This window comes from Prionailurus bengalensis, chromosome E3, assembly GCF_016509475.1.
Source record: "Prionailurus bengalensis isolate Pbe53 chromosome E3, Fcat_Pben_1.1_paternal_pri, whole genome shotgun sequence".
Lineage (NCBI taxonomy): Eukaryota > Metazoa > Chordata > Mammalia > Carnivora > Felidae > Prionailurus > Prionailurus bengalensis.
In genome coordinates, this window is record NC_057357.1 from 19547533 (window position 1) to 19567727 (window position 20195).

At 45.7% G+C, this 20195-nt stretch overlaps 1 protein-coding gene and 1 non-coding gene across 8 annotated transcripts in view; both read left to right on the forward strand.

Moving 5' to 3' along the window:
- The window catches only part of XPO6 (exportin 6), a 103388-nt gene that overhangs the window by 35513 nt on the left and 47680 nt on the right, over positions 1–20195 (forward strand). For 4 of the 7 annotated variants that reach the window (XM_043560235.1, XM_043560234.1, XM_043560237.1 and 1 more), the window contains exons 5-7: positions 4874–5033; positions 6979–7074; positions 16756–17209. In XM_043560235.1, coding sequence (XP_043416170.1) covers positions 4874–5033; positions 6979–7074; positions 16756–17209 — 710 coding nt within the window. The remainder of the gene's footprint in view (positions 1–4873; positions 5034–6978; positions 7075–16755; positions 17210–20195) is intronic. The other 3 variants (XM_043560239.1, XM_043560236.1, XM_043560240.1) reach the window with 1 other exon arrangement.
- LOC122472093 lies at positions 11324–11515 on the forward strand. Its single transcript, XR_006294346.1, has one exon. It is a non-coding gene; the product is annotated as a U2 spliceosomal RNA (small nuclear RNA).

Genomic DNA, 20195 nt, shown 5'->3' on the forward strand with positions numbered 1-20195 from the left:
GGGCGGGGGGAGGGGGGTGGATAACCCAGTCGCTTTGTTAACCTCATGGGAAATTTTGTTCAGCAAAGATCTGAAAGCCTGTTAGGTCCTGTGCCAGGTGTTGGGGTGCATGGCTGAGGCCTTTGACGGTTACGCTTTAGTAAGAAGATAGCTGTGCAAACGATCGTCCGACACTGTGGAAGTGTGTGTGGCGTGCAGCGGTGGCATACAGCCTGCAGACCCCAGAAGCTGAGGTGTCCTCAGTGTTGTTGGGTGAGGCGGTGGGGTGCTGGAGTAAGAGACCAGATTGATGGGCTGGGGCCAGGCCGGGAAGGGCCCTGCTCTTGCAGGGGGCTTCAATTTGTAACCTATAGTCCTTCTGTGGGAGCTAATGAAAAGTGTGTAGAGGGGGGGAAGACAGGGCCACATATTCGTGTTGGAGCCACAACTCTGGAACAGTATGGGGTGTGGATCGAAGAGGGGCGAGGCTGGACCCCTGACGCTGCTGTTGGAAAGATAGGAGCTACCGTGGGGACCTGGCCCCCGGGCCTCTCTGGCGGGTGGAGGCGGGGCACTTAGGAGAGCCAGTCAGGAGGCTGTGGTTAGTGACTGGGTGGTGGAGGTGAGGCAAGGGCGGGATCTAGAATGCCTTCCTGGTTTCTGGCTCAGATAGCAGATTCTCCAGGCCAGGGGTGAAGGAAGAGGAAATGAGTTGGGGTGGAAGATGGGGAATTCAATTTGGCAGAAAAGGCACTTAATATTTGTGCCCTCCTTCTTTACCTGAGACATTGGGAGCTGTGGATCTGGGGCTCGGGAAGGTGGTCGGGGCGCAGGTCAGGATTTGGAAGTCATCAGGGCAAAAGGTGGGACCCAAAAGCCAAGCGGGAGATGCCGTTGTTCATTTGAATCCTATGCGGAAGTTGGAAACACTTTCATATTATTGAGGTAGTCACGGGTACACAGGAAATGGGCATTAGGTATCGTTTATAGAATAAAATTCTTTGAAAGTTAGTGTCTCGGTGACTGTAGGCTCAGGATTTTCTAACATTCTGTCTGCTCTTGTTACAAAGAATTAGAAACTAATTCTTTCTTAGCACCTAAGAAAAAAATAGAGCATCCTTATTGCTTCTCTCAGACTGCCTCAAAGTGATACAGAAATTCTTCATTCAGTATTGTTTTGTGTAGTGACTCCATTTATCTAAAGGTTTATTGGGTTGATACTGCAAAGGAGATTCATGCATTTACTCAGTAAGTTGTTTGTTGAATACCAGCCGTGTGCTAACTAAACGTGTGGGGAGATGGTAATGAAACAAAACAATGGCTCTGCCTTCTGGAGCTTATAATCTCAAGGAGGAGACATCCGTAAACAATAAACAAATAGACTTATAGGTGCTTCTAAGTGTTATGAAGAAAATTAAATCTAAGGCAAGGAGAAAGAGAGCGTCGGGGGTGTTGTCTAGACGGCGTGATGAGAAGGCTTTTTTTGAGGAGCAGCCATTCGAGTAGAAGCCTGAGTGGAAGTGATGGAGTGAGCCATGTGGGTATCTAGGGGAACAGTGTTGGAGGGAGAGGGAATAGTAGGTGCAAGGACCCTGAAGAATGGCAAGGAGGCCGGCGGGCCCGAAGGGGTAGGACAGGTAGGGGGAGAGGTTTTGCTGGCTCTCTGTGGTATATTTGCCTTCACTCCAAGATGCGGACAGTTGTGGTCACTCTCCACGGCCTCCCTGGAGGGAGACTGCGTTCCTGGGTCGGTTAGTGGCAGGCCCCGTGAGAAGCGGCGGTGGACTGTGAGCCGGAGGCCCCCGGTCCTGCCGGTAGCAGTCGGGGGAGCCGTGTTCCCACCCGGCTGGGATCACTCCTTTCGATGGAGAACAGATTTCCTGTCAACCCTTGAAATATGATTAATGGTAACACATGACCGTCTGGAAGAGCGTTTTTTAGGCGAAGTGCTCAGGGAGGTTTAGAAAGGCTAGTTGTTGCCCTCTGTTCTCTACCACTTCCCTCTTTGCACCCCTTCAAAAATGACTCCGTTTACCTCATGCAGCCTTTGTGACTTTGGAACGCCCCACAGCGGAAAGAGCAGCGAAGGGGGCAAGCGGGTGTGGGGTCTGCGTCCGTTGTCGCAAATCATCTCTGGGTTTCGCCGCTCCTTCTGCTTCCGGGAGCCTCCTCTTCCTTCTCTGTAAAACGAGAGGATTGGAGTAAGTGATCTCTTGAATCCTTCCACGTGTAGTAACTAAAAGAAGCTCTGCTTCTTCTCATTTATCCGTCCGAAGCAGTCAGTGGCGTGAAAGCCAGGTCAAGAATAATGGTGCTCCGCTGCAGACGTGTCTGGTAGTGATAATAAAGCAAGCTTTTCTTCAGGTAGAGAGCTGCCCGCTTCTGGAACCGTCCTCACCATCCTCCGATCCTTTGAATAAGCCATCTCTAAGAGGTTTTTTTCGGGCTCAGTTCCCTCACGGTCCGCTTGCTGTCTGGGGTGCATCGTTGTTTTGTGGTTGTTGTTTTGTTTTTTAACTGACAGTTTGGTGGACCTCTATGCAGTTCATGCCATCGTTGTGGTGACCACCACACCAGGCAGAGAGGAGTTGATTTGGGGCCCCAGCGGGATTCTTGGAGTTCTCTGTGCTGGCTTTGCCCTTTCTAGGCTACTGGAAAAGGAAATAGCTGAAGCTGAAACTGACCTCTGTTGCCCCCACTCTGCCCTCCACCTCCCACCCATACACTAGGCCAAATATCACAGCTTTGTAGAGTCTGTTCTTCAGATTCCTGAAATCTCCTGAGCTCAACCTGTGGTCACATTGTGCCCGGCACCAGGTAATTAAGGGGTAAGCAGCATAGGAAAAAAATGACCATTTCTTTTCTGGTTGGGTGGTGTAATAAAAATCATTGAGCCTTTTCAGAAGCTCACGCTAAGTGCCTGAACTTGAGGGGGGGAAAAAGGATCTGAACTTGATCTTCAACCTAAAAGTGCTTATTTTCTGTTAAAGTAAATTGCAGAGAATTACCAATGTTACAAGATTAAATTATATATGTGAAGATGGTCGAGAGAAATGCTAGTTTACAAACAAGCTTTTTGGACACAAAGCTGGTGAGCAGAAAAATATTTGATCAGGCTGTTTTTTTTTTTTTTTTTTAAATGTTTATTTTTGAGACAGAGAGAGAGAGCCTGAACAGGGGAGGGTCAGAGAAAGAGGGAGACACAGAATCCGAAACAGGCTCCAGGCTCTGAGCTGTCGGCACAGAGCCCGACATGGGGCTCGAACCCACGGACCGCGAGATCATGACCTGAGCCGAAGTCAGACACTTAACCGACTGAGCCACCCGGGCACCCTTGATCAGGCTGTTCTTTCAGGAAAGAATCACTTTCATTTTCAGTTGGCTTTTTGACTGTCTCCCCTTTTTCCAAATGATGAGAGAAGGGAGGGCTTTGGATACATTTTCCATAGCGTAGGATTTTTTTTCCTACGGGAGCACAGAGCATCTCACACCTACAGGAAAAATTTACTGCCAAATTGGAAGAGTCGGTAATACGAAGCATTCCCAGCCGAGAGAGTAAGAGTGAGGGCTGTGGGGGAAAATAGACACAGAAAGAGGTAGAGGAGAAAGACGGGAGTGAAAGAGGGGGAAGTAATGGGAATCTTTAAAGTACAGATTGATAACCCACAGGCCTCCAGATGGGAAGAGATGCTTATGAAGGGTCAGTAAAGAAAAGTTGCTTCAGGGATTTCCTGTTCCTCCTGCTGCGTTTTCTTTTACGTTGTTAGAAGTAGCCCAAACTTGGACAAAAAGAAGAGAAAACTTGTGGAGGCTGTATCTGAAGTTTCAGTGTCCAAGATAATTGATTTAATAAGAGCAGTTTCAGCATGCCCTTTATTGCCACTTGTCTTACATCACGCTGCTCCCAACGACAGTTGAATTTATCCTCAGTTCCCTGAATTTCCTGCTCTTTGGGATGAGCGTTGCCTTAGTCTTCAGAGGGGAGAGCTGTTTGCAAGGGAAAGGCAGGTGCCCTGTATTGCTTGAAGCAGAGAAGGTGGGTTCTATCCTGTCCGGCTGCAGTTCCTGGTGCCCTCCTCTTCTCTGATTTTTGTGGACTGAATAAATAAACAACTTAATTTGTATCAGAGAATGAGGGATTTTTAAAGTTCATTGTGATCAAAGAAGATGGTCAAGTGTTCCTTCAATCGTGTACGTACTCTTGTATAGATTGTAGCATAGAACTGCACAGAATTTTCGTGGCAGCTTGCTTTTACCATTTCTGGAAACTAAAAAGTAAATTGAATTAGTGAGTAACACTGAATTTTTGAGAAATTGACTAGAGAGACATAAATAGTGTTAATGCTGTTGAAGGTGTACCTTTCTTTCTGTCTCTTAAGGCGACCAGTACAGTGTAGTGGATATTGTAGGTGGTAGAAAAACAACTCAAATCTCTACGTAGGTATTTGCAAAATTATAACCGTAGCCCTCATTATGCATGTTTCTGTTCTGCCACGCGTTTAATCTTGAACTTGCATGGAGCATGCAAAGCTTAGAAACGTAACATTGATTTAACCCCTGAATGTTGAAAAGATAACACACATTTCCTTGTTGCCAATACACGAATCTGGGCAAAGGGACCAGGGCTTTGTTGGGAATCTGGACATGTAGAAAAATTGTCGTGTTAGGTGTAAAAGAGCATTGTGTTCATGGTTCGAGTTTTGTCTTTAGAATAAAACGAGAACGTACTTTGAATCAGTAAAAAACGTACAGAAATGCACTCTGAAGCACTGATTTACGCGGCCCGTTCCTGTGAAATTAAACGCATGGAGGGACTCACGGGTTTAATGTTTCGTGGTCCTCCTCGTCCTTCCATCGGCTGGACAGTCTGCTCAGAACTTCTTCTTCCCTGCAGTTGATCCAGTCCCCCGTGACAACCCCCCTCGGGCTGATCATGTTGAAGACGACTTCAGAAGAGCTGGCTTGTCCCCGTGAGGACCTCAGCGTGGCCCGGAAGGAGGAGCTGCGGAAGCTGCTGCTGGACCAGGTGCAGACTGTGCTCGGGCTGCTGACAGGTGAGCCGTTCGGTGGAGGCAAGGGACACTGGCGGTGGCGCTCTGCACTTTCGAGCAGTTTTGCTTGTGACTGTGGCCGAGTTGAAAAACAAAGAATGTGGTGGTGGCGTGTGCCATCAGCACTGAGCCCCGTGTCCAGCACGTGGTAGGACCTCGCCAGATGCTCGTAACCTACTTGTTTTTACTGTCTTTATGAATCGGTCCTCACTGTCACTGTCGTTAATGAGGTAGAGATCAGGTCATGGGAATGTGATTGAAATGCCAAGCGCTGCATTCTCAGTAAGGTGGGTGGCGAGCACTTCATGTAAAATAATTTGAATATAAGATCAGGAGAAGTTGGAGGAGGAGGGATGGGGAAATTTCAAAATCCGCTCAGGGAGGTGAGACCAGATGTGGCATCCGCACCCCGTGCGCCTGGTCGTGGTTGTAAGTAGCATTTTGCTCGTCATCTTGTCTGTTTTATCAGAGCCTTGTAACCGTGTGCGAGGAGTAAGAATAAACAGAAAGCAAAAGCAAACCGCACAACGAGACAGGAAGGTGGGACGAGGGTGGAGCACGCTGGCTCGCCAGGGCCCTGCCGCTTGCTTGTACGAGGAGCAGGTGCAGCCCTAGTCTCGGGGCCCTTGAGGCGCCGGGGGCCCGCTTGCTGCTTGAAGGAATGCCGCAGTGCAAAAAGAAAAAAAAGAAAAAAAAAAAGAAAAAAACAGTTTTTATCTGCAGCTCCTCTGCCCAGACTTCCTCTCGGATCTCTAGGAACTTGCTTCTTTTGTCTGTGTTACAAAAGTGCTGGGCATGCAGTGGTCACTTAAAATCGGTTGAGAATGCCCGATCAAAAGTAAACTTGTCGTTTGCCCCGTGTCCTTCCCCACGTCCCTAGGGGAGACCCACACCTCAGAGCATTTGTTCATTCAGAGCACGTTCAGTGATGCCCCCAACTAGATGTTATATTTCTATAGTTAAGGATCATGTCTGATATCTCTGTGTCCTGCCGTGAAGACGTTAAAATTTTTTCAGTTGGGGTTAATTCACGTAGCGTCAAATCCACCATCTGACGGTGTCACAACTCGGTTTTTAATACATTCACAAGGTTGTGCAACGATCACGCGATCTAATTCCAGAACACTTTCATTACTGCCCTTTCCCCCTCCAACCCCTGGCAACCACTAATCTGTTCATCTCTATGGATTTTCCTATTTGGCCTTTTCGTTTAAAAAAAAAAAAAAATCATACACTATGTGGCCTTCTTAGTGGGATACTTCAAAGCCCATCCATGTTATAATATTAAGTGTTTTGAAAACACCGTACTTTCAAAAGCCTTTACAGCTGATCATCTTATGCAGTAGGTTCCATAAAGAGGTACAGAGAGGAATAAAACACAGTCCCTGTCTCTAATGAGGGGTACTTGAGTTGGGGAGAAAGACAGCTAAAGCCAGTGTGTTAAGAGTTTAGTAGAGGTGTGTTTTACTCACAGGCAGAACTGAGCAGACGAGACTTCCTGGGGACGATGGCGGCTGGGTGGAGCTCTGAGGGATGGACAGGCAGCAGCCTGGTAGAAAGGTCCAGCTTGGGTTGCCAGGAGGAGAGCAGGTCAGAAGTTGGTGTGGAAGGGGTAGCACCCCGTTGAGCGTGCGCAGCCTTTGTATGGAGGTGGGGGTGAGGCCAGGTGGGAGAGCAGAGGCCTGAGGGAAGCCATGTTCCATGGGTGGGTGGCGCTGTTGGCTGGGGGAGGGGCGGAAGAGAAGCAGTGGCAGGTTTGTGGGGGAAGATGAATTGAGTTTAGGACATCCAGGTGGTGGTGTCCGGGAGTGTCTAGTTGGACCTACGGTGGGGAGAGGGAGGTTTAAATACTGACGTTTGATCGAAGGGATCAGATCTGTTTTTAAATCTGACTTTCATAGGTTAGACTTCATTTCTCTCTTAAACTCCATTTCTCCTTCCTCGCTAGGTATCTTGGAGACTGTCTGGGACAAGCACAGTGTCACTGCTGCCACCCCACCACCATCCCCGACCTCAGGAGAAAGTGGTACGGTCTGCCCACCACGTGTGCTGTTCCTCTTTTTAAATGCACTTGGGGGGCTCGATGGGGTAGCGATTGCTTATCTATGCCAGATACAGATGCTGATTTTTCCTTCATCACTTTTTGGCCTCTCTGCCCACGTTTTCTGAGTAGGTACCTCTACTTGGTTCTTTGTAAGTACTTGTACTTCCTTAATGTAACGTTTTGAACAACATACATTGTTTCTTCCTTACCCATCAGAAAAATGGCACCTTTGATGTTCTGTCATCTACTTCCGTTCCCTTCAGCTTATAACTGTGTTGTCCCTCCTGGTTTGTTTTTTGCTTTTTCTCAGATTTCATGGCTGTATTGCTCATGCTCACGTTGGCATGAGCCCGTGGGCCTGAAAGGTCTGCTTTGCAGTTATGCAGGGGTCAAGGTCCGAGGAGCTGGTTGGCTTCCTGAAGCCGGGGGTGGGGGTGGGGGGGGTGGGGGTGGGGGTTGGTAGGGGGGCGGCACGACACACGGGAGAAGAGGATGTGGAATGCTGTCTTCCCTTCGGGGCTCGGGGAAGATGGGGCCAGTGTGCAGTAATCACATCACCATCAACTTAGATCAGTTCAGAATAATTTGATAAAGCATGGCTATATTTACAGTGTCACTAAGTGGTTTACTGGAGGCTGATTATCCACAGTTACATTAATCAGTCTTTCAGAAGTGAGTGCAGTTCGCCTAAAAATGGCAACTTCAAGGATAGAAAGAGGAAATTGTGTCTGAGCAGAAACTTTTGGTTTCTGAATGCTTGTGTTTACACTAAGTGATCACAGGTGCTTTTCAAGTAGAGTCCATCCTGTGAATTGCATATTGTTGCTTCCTCTGCTGTAAAGGTTGGTTGGTATGGCTGAGGGGAAATATTTCTCCATCTTTCTCCTTTACCCCAGGAAATGGGCTGTTGAAATCAGACACCTCTAAGCCCGAGCTGTTTCATGTAGCCTGTTATTGTTAGTGTGTGGAAGCTGAAATTCTCGCAGAGCTGAAAATAAAGCATGACGTTTTGAGGACTGCTCATAGTCTACCAATTTATTCCAAATTCCATTTGTCATACTTGGATTAAAAACTGTTAGCCACTTGTCAGACTTCTTAGATGAAACACTATTACAGAGCTTTAGAGTGTTTTAAAAGCCGACAGGGATTTGAACTTTATTTGTACTTGGTGGCAGACTTTCATTTTCAACATGGATATTTGAGATGACTTAGCAGATGTAAATTTTGCAATACGTGATGATTAAAGGAAAAACTGCAAATGAGGCAGAGCCTTGCTTTCATGAGGGTACACTTTGGAATCTCTTGCAGGTTAGCTGATCTTAGAATCTGTCATTTCGTTTAAATAGTAGCTTGCAAAGATTAGTTCTGTTGAATTGGATTTGGTTTTAGGTGGTTGAATACTGGCTTAGCATCCAGTTTCAGTTAGCAGTTTACTCTAGTAAAACTTGTTTTTCTGAGATCATTTTCCAATGCCAAAAGTGGTATGTTTTAGTTGGCTTTGTTCAGCTACATGTTCTGAGCGAACTCAGTTTATGCTTTGATAGACTTATTTTCCTGGAGGCCAGGTTGGGGAATATCAGATGATACAAATCAAAAATATATTCTTGCCTCTTTTCTGTGTTGCCTAAGTTTTGTTTATGAGGCTAGGTAAAATACAGTATGAACCAACTTGACATTTCCATATAAACAAAACCTAAAAATGTGGTGTGTATTTCTTGAGAATTGCCTCTTAGACAGTATTAAGACATTTTTGAAGTCTTGAATTTTAGTATTTGAGAAAGAACAAAACAAATGGAGACTGTTTGGAGCCTGGGAAGTTAAGCAAGCTGGTATACTTCCCCTTAAAAAAAAAAAAAATAGGGGGCACCTGGGTGGTCCAGTCAGTTGAACGTCCAACTTCAGCTTAGGACACGATCTCACAGTCTGTGAGTTTGAGCCCCGTGTTGGGCTCGCTGCTGGCAGCACAGAGCCTGCTCTGGATTCTCTGTCCCTCTCCTGCTCATGTTCTCTTGCTCTCTCTCTCTCGCTCTCTCTCTCTCTCTCTCTCTCTCTCTCTCTCTCAAAAATGAAACATTAAAAAAAATACAGGATTGCATGTTCATTTGACATGCCTTTTTCTCTGACAGTTGCAAGTGAAGCTGTTGGATCTTGTTCCATTATTTGGATGATGCTGAGGATTTAATTAACATTTATTTTGATGGTTTTGCTCAACTGCCTTTGTGCACTTAAGACACCAAGTTAAGCAGTAAAATTTCTAAAAAGTTGTTGAGCTTTATTGACCTAATAAACTTGCTGTTAGGGACAAAAATTATTCTGAGGAACCTTAGAGCCCAGTGAGTAAAGCAGATAATTCCTATACCCACCCCACCCAACCTTTATTTAATCGGCAATCCCTGCCGGAACGCCGAATCCCTCCGCGGTGGGGAGTCTCCCCCCCCCCCCCCCCCCCCCCCACATACTTTCTGGTAACATCGTTTTTTGTCTGATCATTTTCAAAGAACAAAGCCCGCGGACGAGTCCCTGCGGTGGCTACTCTGGCAGTCTGGAGATAGAAAAAGCTTTGAAGGGTGCTTGCGGTCTGCTTCTCAGAATAGTTCCTCAAATTGTTGCCTTATCTTTGAAACTTGCCTCATTACACCAGAATCCTGTGAAGTAGATGACGGTTTCATCTCTCGTTTACGAACGAGGAAACTGGGGCTCATGGGGGAAATCACGTCACCAGTAAGTGGTGGAGCAGGGGCGGCCTCGGCGCCCGGTCTTCGGCCGAAGTTTGCCTTCTCGGCCGCTCGCCCCACGTCTCTCTGCCTCCCCCTCCCCCTGGTTCAGAGCCCCGGCTACCCCGCATCTGCTGGGCGCCTTCCCGGACTGCGGCCATCCTGGGCTGTGAGAGGAGCAGGAGAGGAGGAGGAGGAGGAGGAGGAGGAGGAGCAGTGCTCTGAGGACTCTGAGGACGGAACGTGACCGTGCCCTCCACACGCTGGGGCTGCGGCTTCCTGCTGCGCCCGGGCAGCCTCAGCCCTCCTGCTTTCAGAGCCTCTGCTCGTCCTCCCCTCTCTTTACCTGGACAGATGGGGTGGGGGAAGCGGGGAACAAAATGAAATGGTGTAAATACTGCAGCTCCGAGTTAGCTTTCGCTGTTCTGCAATAAAACTTGAGACCGTACCTTTCATCGGCATGATGTGTACTGTCCAGTGTGGGTCTGTGCGGATACCAGTGATGGCAAGAGTCCAGGGTGCAGGTACCTTAGAGAGCTCAGATGGTGGGGACCAGTTTATGCCTTCCTGTTTTCTCCCACACTTTGCAGATTGCAGATCTTTGTGCACTTGGAAATCTTGTCACGTGTTCCCTTATAAGCTGCTTAGAGGAAGATGTCTCTCGGGAGGGTCACTCAACTCCTGTGATCTCATTTTCTTAGCCTAAGGGCTCCTTGACTGGAATTTCTCCCCATTTCGCTGGACTGAGGCTGCAGTGAGATCCCTGGTTCTCAGTGGGGAGTGATTTTGCCCTGCAGGGGATATCTGGCTGGCAACATGAGAAGTATTTTGGCTAGCGTAAGAGAGGAGAGGGTACTGCTGGCATCTGATGAGTGGAAGCCAGGGGTGTTGCTAGATATCCTATGACGCTCAGAACAGTAACGAAGTATCCAGCCCCGAATGTCAGTAGTGCCGAGGTCGAGAAACCCTGGATTAGAAAACGTAGAACTGAATAGAAAACACGACATTTAAAGAAATAAAAAAGTAAAAAAGCCCGGGGGATCTTTGCATGAATGCCTGACCTGTCTGGGTTACTTCCAAGTGAGTAAATGCACCAGAGTCGTCCAGGCACCTCTCGGCAGGGATGCTGCACATTGCTGCCAGAGCCTGGCCTGATTCAGAGAAGCCGGTCGTTCACAGGCTCTACAACCAAGATGTTACCCTGTTGCATAGGTAGCTTGTCAGGCTCTCTGAAGTTTGCATTGGAAATGCAGCATGAAGCAGTGTCTGTTCTGTGGTAATTCCTTCCCCTTTGTTTAAAATACAATTTTTGAGGGGCTGCTGGGTGGTTCAGGTCATGATCTTGTGGTTTGTGGGTTTGAGCCCCTCATTAGGCTCTGTGCTGACAGTACATGTCCTCTGTCTCCCTCTCTGCCTCTCCCCTGCTTGCTCTATCAACAACAACAACAGCAACAAAAATTAAAAAATATACAGTTTTTGAAAAGCTCTTTGTAGTCTACTAAAATACTTTGAAATATTTAAAGTCGAATAAAATCATCACTTCTCAGCCTTTTGGCTAAGATCAAGTATAGTATCTGTTTGTATCAGTTTAAAGTTGAATAAAATCATTTTCATTGAGAACAACCTTAAAAGATTCTTGTTTTGAGGGGCAAAAATCATAGTTCATCTTACACACTTAAAGAATTTTGCATAATCCCATTCAGGATTTGCCCTTGGGTTTATGTCTTTCTACAGTTGTGGCCCTGGTGCGCACGCTTTTTAATTAGGACTTTAGAGCATACATATTTTCCCGTATTTGAATATTAGCTTTCTTATCGCTTTGCCTGGCTGCCTGATCCTTCCAGTGGGTCTGCTTTCTGGGAAGGAGCACAGGCTTAGGGGCCAGACCTGGGTTTCCGTTTCAGCTGTACTTCTTAGGAGCTGAGGAACATGGGGCAAACACTTAATCTATCTGGGTCTTATTCTAACAGTTTTGTAAATGCAGATAATAATATCTACCTTAGAGCAGTGGGCATGAAATGAGAATATGTATGTAAAGTGCTTAATGCAGCACTAAGCAAATAATAACACATTAAATGGTGGCTGTTCTTACATAATTATTGTTGTTGTTTTGCTTTTCCCCCCTTTGGCAATCCTCGTCTGGAAAAATTCTTCTGAGCTAAAGCGTAGAGAGACAACTTTTCTGTTTTGCTTTCGTTTTTAAAGCCAGGATTTATTTCTAATTAAAAGTGCTCAAGAGATTTAAAAGGTCCAAGGGCCCAAAGATGTCCGGGTCTAATAGAACATAGATGGTATCTGTTGGTTAAGTGTCCATTTGATCCTGGTTAATTATTTGCCCCGTTAATCCTTCTAGTTGGGTGGTGGTGGTTTCCTCTAACACCAACATCTTTCATAAATGGCCCCAGTCCATGAATGACGAGAAGAGCGACACCAGAAACAGTTACTATCTTTGAAAGAGAGAAAGTTGAACATATGACTCAGGTGGACAGCCACCACAACAATTCCAGAAATCAGCCTTATTAATCCAGCAACAAACTGAAATATGCCTAGATTGTACTTGAACATCCTTCTTGCGTTCTTCTTTGAAACCAGGTCTTCTGATGATCAGTGTGGGCAGCTGAGATCATGATGCGTCTTACCTAGTACTAAATGCAGCTCTTTCAGAGCAGAGACCACTGAACACCCTACCAGATAAAATGGCAGGGGACAGATTTTTAATCTGCCTGCTTTTGAATAGGCTCCCTGCCCAAGGTGGGGCTTGATTGAGCTCACCACCCTGAGATCAAAAGAGTTGCATGCTCCACCGACTGAGCCAGCGAGGTGCCCCACTTGTTAATCTACTTTTAACAGTAGGAATTAAACCCCTTATTAATAAATCACAAAATCCTCACGTTACTGGCAGAGGAGATGAGGCCGAGAAAGATTAATCCGTTCGTATTCATTCAACATTAGTATTAAGGTAGCAGTTTTCAGTAGGTCTGGGGGTCCCTGGAAGTCCCCCAAGCCCTTTCAGGCGTCCCAAAGATCAAATATATGTTCATAAAAATACTGTGACATTTTTTTTAAGTGTTTATTTTTGAGGGAGAGAGTGCAAGTGGAGGAGGTGCAGAAAGAGAGGGAATCGGAGGCCCTGCACTGACAACAGAGAGCTCGACGCAGGGCTCGAACTCACGAACTGTGAGATCCAGACCTGAGCTGAAGTCGCACGCTCCAGCGCCTGAGCCCCCCGGGCATCCCATGTTGTTTGTCATTTTTACGCATGCTCTCGTGAGTATACTGGACAGAACTCAATCAGATCCCACGTTGCAGTTCGCCTTTAAGAAATTTAAAGTGAAAGTTTAATACTGGAGAATAGCTGCCGTTACCCAGAAAGGCCGCCGAAGAGCTGCTTTCTTTTTCAATTGTGCATCTCTGTGAAGCTGTTTTTTTCATGTACTTCAGTGAAAATAGCATATTGCAACAGATTGAAGCAGACGAGAGAGTCTAGCGATCTTTTTTTAAGCCAGACAGACATTAGAGAGATTTCCAAAAATGTACAAACGGTGCTACTCTTCTCACTTATTTTTTGATGGCAAAGTACACTTTATCACTTAAAAATATTTTATGCTAACATGTAATGGGTTTAATATTATTAAATGAATATTGAAAATACAGTATTTGAAAACGTCAGTTTTAAATTCTGTGTGATGAATATCAATAGAAATAACCCGCATAGAAGTTCTTTGGCATCCTCAGTAATTTTTTCTTTTAATGTTTGTTTGTTTGTTTGTTTATTTATTTATTTATTTAAAAAAATTTAAAAAAGAATTTAATGTTTATCTTCTTTGAGAGAGAGAGAGAGAGTGAGCAGGGGAGGGGCAGAGAGAGAGGGAGATAGAGAATCTGAAGCAGGCTCCAGGCTCTGAGCTGTTAGTGCAGAGCCTGATGAGGGGCTCGAACTCACAGACTGCAAGATCATGACCTGAGCTATAAAGTTGGACGCTTAACCAACTGAGCCACCCAGGTGCCCCTATTTATTTTTGAGAGAGTGGGGGCCGGGGGAGGGGGCGGGGGGACAGAGGATCCAAAGCGGGCTCTGTGTGGAGAGCAGAGACCCTGATGCGGGGCTTGAACTCCCGAACTACAAGGTCATGATCTGAGCCAAAGTTGGATGCTCAGCTAGCTGACTGAGCCACGCAGGCACCCCTGCATCCTCAATAATTCTTTTTTATTTTTTTTAATGTTTTTTTAACGTTTATTCATTTTTTGATAGAGAAAGAGTGTGAGTGGGGGGGAGGGGCAGAGAGAGAAGGAGACACAGAATCCGTAGCAGGCTCCAGGCTCTGAACTGACAGTACAGAGCCCGACGCGGGGCTCGAACTCACAGACTGTGAGATCATGACCTGAGCCGAAGTTTAACCGACTGAACCACCCAGGCGCCCCCTCAATAATTCTTAAAGAGTGTAAAAAAGTTCTGGGATCAAAATGTTTGAGAATTGTTTCTGTAAAGCACAAAATACAGTGTAAAGATTTAGCCACTATTCCACCATCCAGAAATAACGTCATTCCAGATGCCTCTCTCTATATAGATACAGAGAGGTTAAGCTAAATAAAAAGACAAAGTGGCATCATATCATACATTTTAATTTTTTAAAGATTTTATTTTTAAGTAATATCTCTACCCAACACGGGGTTGAACTCATGACCCCAAGGTCAAGGGTCACATACTCTCCTGACTGAGCCATCCAGGTGCCGTAGTTTTTATTTTTCATAGCAACAAATTGTAGTTTTACCTGAGTTGAATGGGAAGTATTAACCCTAAGGGAATTCCTGACCTTGGGGTGGTTTTGCCACAGGAATATTAGTTTGTAAAAGACACCTGTAGGATTAAGAAGAAAAAAAAAAGATGATGAAAACCATTTTCTTACTACATGTTTTAATCCTAGCCCGTATGTTTTGAGACAACGTGCTTGTGAAAGAAGAGGGAGTTAGGCAGCACACCCTCTGTGATTCCTACATATGTTTAGTCTTGATTCTATATTTAATTCAAGCTTGCTGTAGTCCCCTTGCCACAGCTGCTCCATTCCTTAATTCTGCGTTTTTGTTTATTGCTTTATTTGCATGGTTTCACGAACAGGATCCTCCTTAAGAGGCCGTGGGCGGTATGTGACCTGAGTTTTTGTGTTTGAGAAAATGTCCCCTTCCTTCGTACTCAAAGGAGAGCTTTGGGTTAAGTCATTTTCTGCCTCAGAACTTGTGGGTACTCTACCACTGCTGTCTGGTTTCTTGCGTGACTGTGGAGAAGTCTGAGTGTGGTGTTTTATCTTCTGTGCTTGTGCTTTTTCTGCCTACGTTCCTTCCTTATTCCTAGGATTCTTAGTCTTTATCATTTCTTCCTGAGGCAGAATAAGCCCCTTTATTTTGTATATGCACGCCTTCTTTTCAGGAAAGTTTTCTTCTTGTTATAGCTTTGAATGTCCGTCTTCTCTAAAATCATGATACCTTTTTTTTGCAATCCCCATTTCGTCTCGCGTGCTTTCCGTTAGTCTCATGCTTCTCAAAAATGAAGCCTGTTGGAGGTTCCTCAGAAAGTTAAAAAAAGAACTACTCCAGGACCCAGCAGCACTACTGAGTATTTACCCGATGAATTACAAAAACACCAATTCAGAGGGATACGTGCACTTTTATGTTTATAGCTGCACTATTTGTAATAGCCAAGATATGGAAGCAGCCCAGGTGTCCCATCAGTTGATGAATGGATAAAGAAGATGTGGTATGTCTATTCAATAGAATATTGTTCAGCCATTAAACACACACACACACACACACACACACACACACACAAAGAAGAATGACATCTTGCCATTTGCAATGACCTTTATGGATGGAGCTAGAGGTATTATGCTATGTGAAATAAGTCCGAGGAGGACAAATACCGTATGATTTCAGTCATATATGGAATTTAAGAAGTAAAGCAAATGAGAAAAGGAGAAAAAGAGACAAACTAAGAAAGAGACTCTTAACTGTAGAGAACAAACCGATGGTAACCAGAGGGGAGGTGGGGGGTGGGTGAAATAGGTGACGGGGATTAAGGAGCACGCTTGTGATGAGTGCCAGGTGATTAAAATAAAAACTTAAAAAAAAAAACTAAAAAAATTAAGCATGCGCAAGCATCACTTCTTGGAAAGTATGTAAAAACCCGTGTCTCGACCACACGCCTCCAGGATCCCCAGCAGCACGTGTGGGCAGGGCCTGAGAATTTATATTTCTGACAAGCTGCCAGATGTGCTGACGATACAGGTCCACAGACTTACCTCGAGCAGCGCAGTAGTTCTCAGTGTTTTAGTCTCTGGACCCCCTTATTTAATTGAAATATAATTGACCTATAACACTGTAGCTCCAGGGGTACAACGTCATGGTGTATGTATTGCAAACTGATGGCAACGGAAAGTGGAGTTAATATCCATTACCACACACGATTAAAAATTGTCTTTCTTATGGGAACTTTTAAAATTCACTCCCCTAGCAACTTTCAAATGGACGGTACGGTCTCGTTAACTAACCGTAGTCACCACCGTACATTGTATCCCCAGGGCTTCTGTATCTTCTAACTGGAAGTTTGTATTTCTTGACCCCCTTCACCCGTTCTGCCCACCCTGCCACCCAGGATGGCTTTACTCCTAAAAGTCGCCATGGTCCTCAAAGAGCTTTGTGGGTTGTATCTGTTGACATAACACTGAGGAAATTTACATTAATTCATTTAAAAAGGACTGTGATGAACTCTACATACGAACAAAGAATGTATTTTAACGAAAGATGCATTCTCCAAAGCAAACGAAAGTTTCCTGAGTGGCATTATTTTACGTTTCTGCAGGTATCTTTAATGTGTAGCTTGGTGAAAGGTGGCTTTTGTTTTCTCTTTGTTGTGCTTAAATTGGTTTGTAAGAGACTTGGTAGGGTGGTTGTTAAAACCTTTGTGTATTTCCAGGTGACTTACTGAGTAACCTGCTGCAGAGTCCTAGTTCAGCCAAACTGTTGAACCAGCCAATCCCCATCCTTGATGCGGAGAGTGAGTATATGTGTTCCCTGGCCTTGGAGTGCCTGGCCCATCTCTTCAGTTGGATTCCTCTGTCTGCCAGCATCACCCCGTCCCTCCTAACCACCATCTTCCACTTTGCGCGCTTTGGCTGTGACATCCGGGCCAGAAAGATGGCATCAGTTAACGGCAGCAGCCAGAACTGTGTGTTGGGTCAGGAGCGTGGCCGTCTTGGGGTCCTGGCCATGTCCTGCATCAATGAACTCATGTCCAAGAACTGTGTGCCTATGGAATTCGAAGAGTATTTACTGCGTATGTTCCAGCAGACTTTCTACCTCCTGCAGAAAATCACCAAGGATAACAATGCCCACACGGTGAAGAGCAGGCTAGAAGAACTCGATGAGAGGTAATGAACACGGGTGTGGAACCGGCCGCGCCCTAAGAAGGGGCCTTGACCGTTTACCGTGTTGTGCCGCATGGTGTCTGTAATCCTCTTTGGTTTCAGAATTTGGGGCTCCTGATGAGGAACGGACAGGTAGGTGTGTACCAGTAAGTCTGAGCTTAGCTGGAAGGGCTAGGGTGGTAGAGGGGAGCGAGCCACGTTTGGAAAGTGACTGTGAATTGTGCAGGTTTGTTGTCTTTTCCCCCGTCTGTCTCCTGTCCTCCCTTCCACCCCCTCCCTTCGTCCTCACGATTCGCCTGCAGGTCTGAGTGGCGCAGGAGCCGAGTCTGCTGCTCGTGCGTAGCCAGGAACGTGGGAGGAGGCCGCGGAGGTACAGGAGTTCTAATCCCCCCTTTTCACTTGACGTTGCTTGTCAGTTTTGACTCCGTGACTTTCCCCCAGTGCACATCGTGCAGCGTGTAGGCATGTCGTTGTTACTGTGAGTTTTACACACACGGCACATTTCCATCAAAAGCAAGAGATGGGAATATGGGCACGTCTTAGCGTGGCACACACCGTGTTTCTTTGTGACCCTCCCCTTGAATGGAGCTGAAAATTACCTCGCTTTTCCTTCTGAAGTACTCACACAGATGACGCTGTCACGGTACCCTGAGGCGTGGTCTCATGTATCTCCCTCCAGATGATGTCATTTATCTGTCTTAGAGCTTTCATCGATGTGACGCTGGCTACTGCTGTGTAAAAGCAAGAGAGCAAATTAGAAACTTACATATAAAAGCATCATGTTGACTGTTCAGAAACTTCCAGGCAGATACATTGTATTGAGTTAGAAAATTCTTCTAGAGCGCCGGGCAGCAAATGTTGTTAATATGTTAATCCACTTTCCTTGGCTTGCTTTTTGCTATTAAGCTGCGTAGAGTTAAGGCATTTTCCTTTTCCTTAGAGTAAGTAGCAGAATGTAAAGTCAAGGGTTTACAGACCATTTTAGTGCTTTTTAATTTAGCAACTTTGTTAAGGTTTTCTAAAGTTAAAAACATAGATGCCTAAGATTGTTTTGGTTTGGTCCATCGTAAACAAGCTTTGTGCGAAATTTTCTTTGTATAATCGCAAAAGAGCTCATAATCTCTTATGGTGATATGTTGGTTTTTTCATTTTATAATAGCTTTCTGTATGAATTCAGAGGCATCGGCATGCAAACAGACAATTTCATATCCTTTCTAGCTTTGGTTAAGAAAGGCTGCACTTTATATGTTAAAAAAAAGTCTAGCCGCTCGTACCGACCATCAGGTATCAGTTGTTTTGAGTTTTACGTGAGGCATAACGTTCGCGATGGCTGACGTACTGATGGCATAGAGATGTCGTCGTGGGTTACCTATGTACTGATTTTGTTACGTGTAACTTCTGTGCTTTTGGTTTTATATTTTAATCCTATGCTTCCTATTGCCCTGTGAAAGCTGAGAGGTGCCTGGAAGCAGAAAGGTGACATGAACAATACTGTGTGCTTGCTTCCTGGCTCTTGGGCCCCTGACCACTAATTCTAAACAGCTAAGTCCATTCTCGGTTGTTTAGGGGCTACTTACCCCAGGGCCTTTGCTTCTCTTCTCCTTTCCTGCCTGTTTCTAACTTTCAACTGCTCATTAGCACCTGTACCAGAAGGTGGGCAAGGGAAAGAAAATGAGGTGAAATAAAATCTATAGTTTTAGCTGCCGAAAGGCCCTTGTTTGTGTGCCCAAAAACTTGGGTTGGAGAGTGAAATAAAATCGAGATTGCGTGACATTTACCCAAGCTTCTCTTTATTTCATGGGTGGCAGGGAATTGAGTGCATCTTCCTAGAGAGCAGTAAACTGGGTGACGGCTCTGACTGTCACGTTAGAAGCAGAACGAGGAATAAGGAGCCCCTGCTGTTGAGTATCTGTGGTCAAAGGCATCGAGAGAAGTCTCTTCACGCCTGACTCTCTCTAAAAACAGTTGATTCAAACGCCTTAACTGTGTTTCAAGTTTTTGGTCCCATGATCCACAGAGACGGCCATTCTCCTGATCAAGCAGATTAATGTTTTTGTTTTTGTTTTAAACTGCAGAAAAGTTTACATGTGTGTTAGCTAGCCGTTTGGAGGTCAGGCAGGCAGGTTGGCCGCCCTCAGGGTGCTGGGTCCCAGGCACAATGTGGGACATTTTATTTATGGGGCAATTTTGCTCTTCTGCGTAGTTGTCTTCTTCTCCCCCATTATTATTGCATAGATCCTTGCTTTAAAAAACAAAAAACAAGAAAACAAAACTTTTTGCAGTTAGGACTTTCAGAATTGGTTTTAGCCATTATTTAATTTTTGACTAAGGCCCATAAGTAAGTCTTTATCGGTGTCCGCAATGTGATCTCTGGAGGTACGTCCATCTCATTTTCGAATCACCTTTTGGTATTTAGGGGCTTAAAATGACAGTTTGTGACATGTGAGAGTGATGATGTGCTGTGTATCTAGTAACAACAGTCTCTTATCCTTGCAGCTGGGACCCACACTCCTCTGGGAAATGATATTGTACATACACATGAGTTGGGGAGCCACTGTGCTGTGAAAGGAAAGAGCACTGGCGTGGGAGTGGATGGTAGTCGGTAGTCTCATTTTGCCACGAGCTGGCCCAGTGACCTTGGGCGGGTCACTGGATCTCCCTGGGCCTCGTCTGTACAGTGAAGCGCCAGACTGAATTGTCCCCGAGGCCTGTCCAGCTCGGGCAGCTTCTTCCCCTCCCTTATATTTGCAGTCACTTTCTGAGTAGATCGGGATGTGCTTACGTTTATTGAGTGCCGGGAGCCGGAGGGCGGGGGCGGGGGGGGGGGGGACGAGCATTAGGTTCCAAGTCTGCATATACGTTATCCAGATGCCATGCCTTTGGTATAGCCTTGTTTTGTTCTTAGCACATTCACGTTAATATTTCGGGCTCCTAGCAAAGGCAACCGGCCTTCCAGACTTGCCACATTGACATGACGCACATGCTCTGC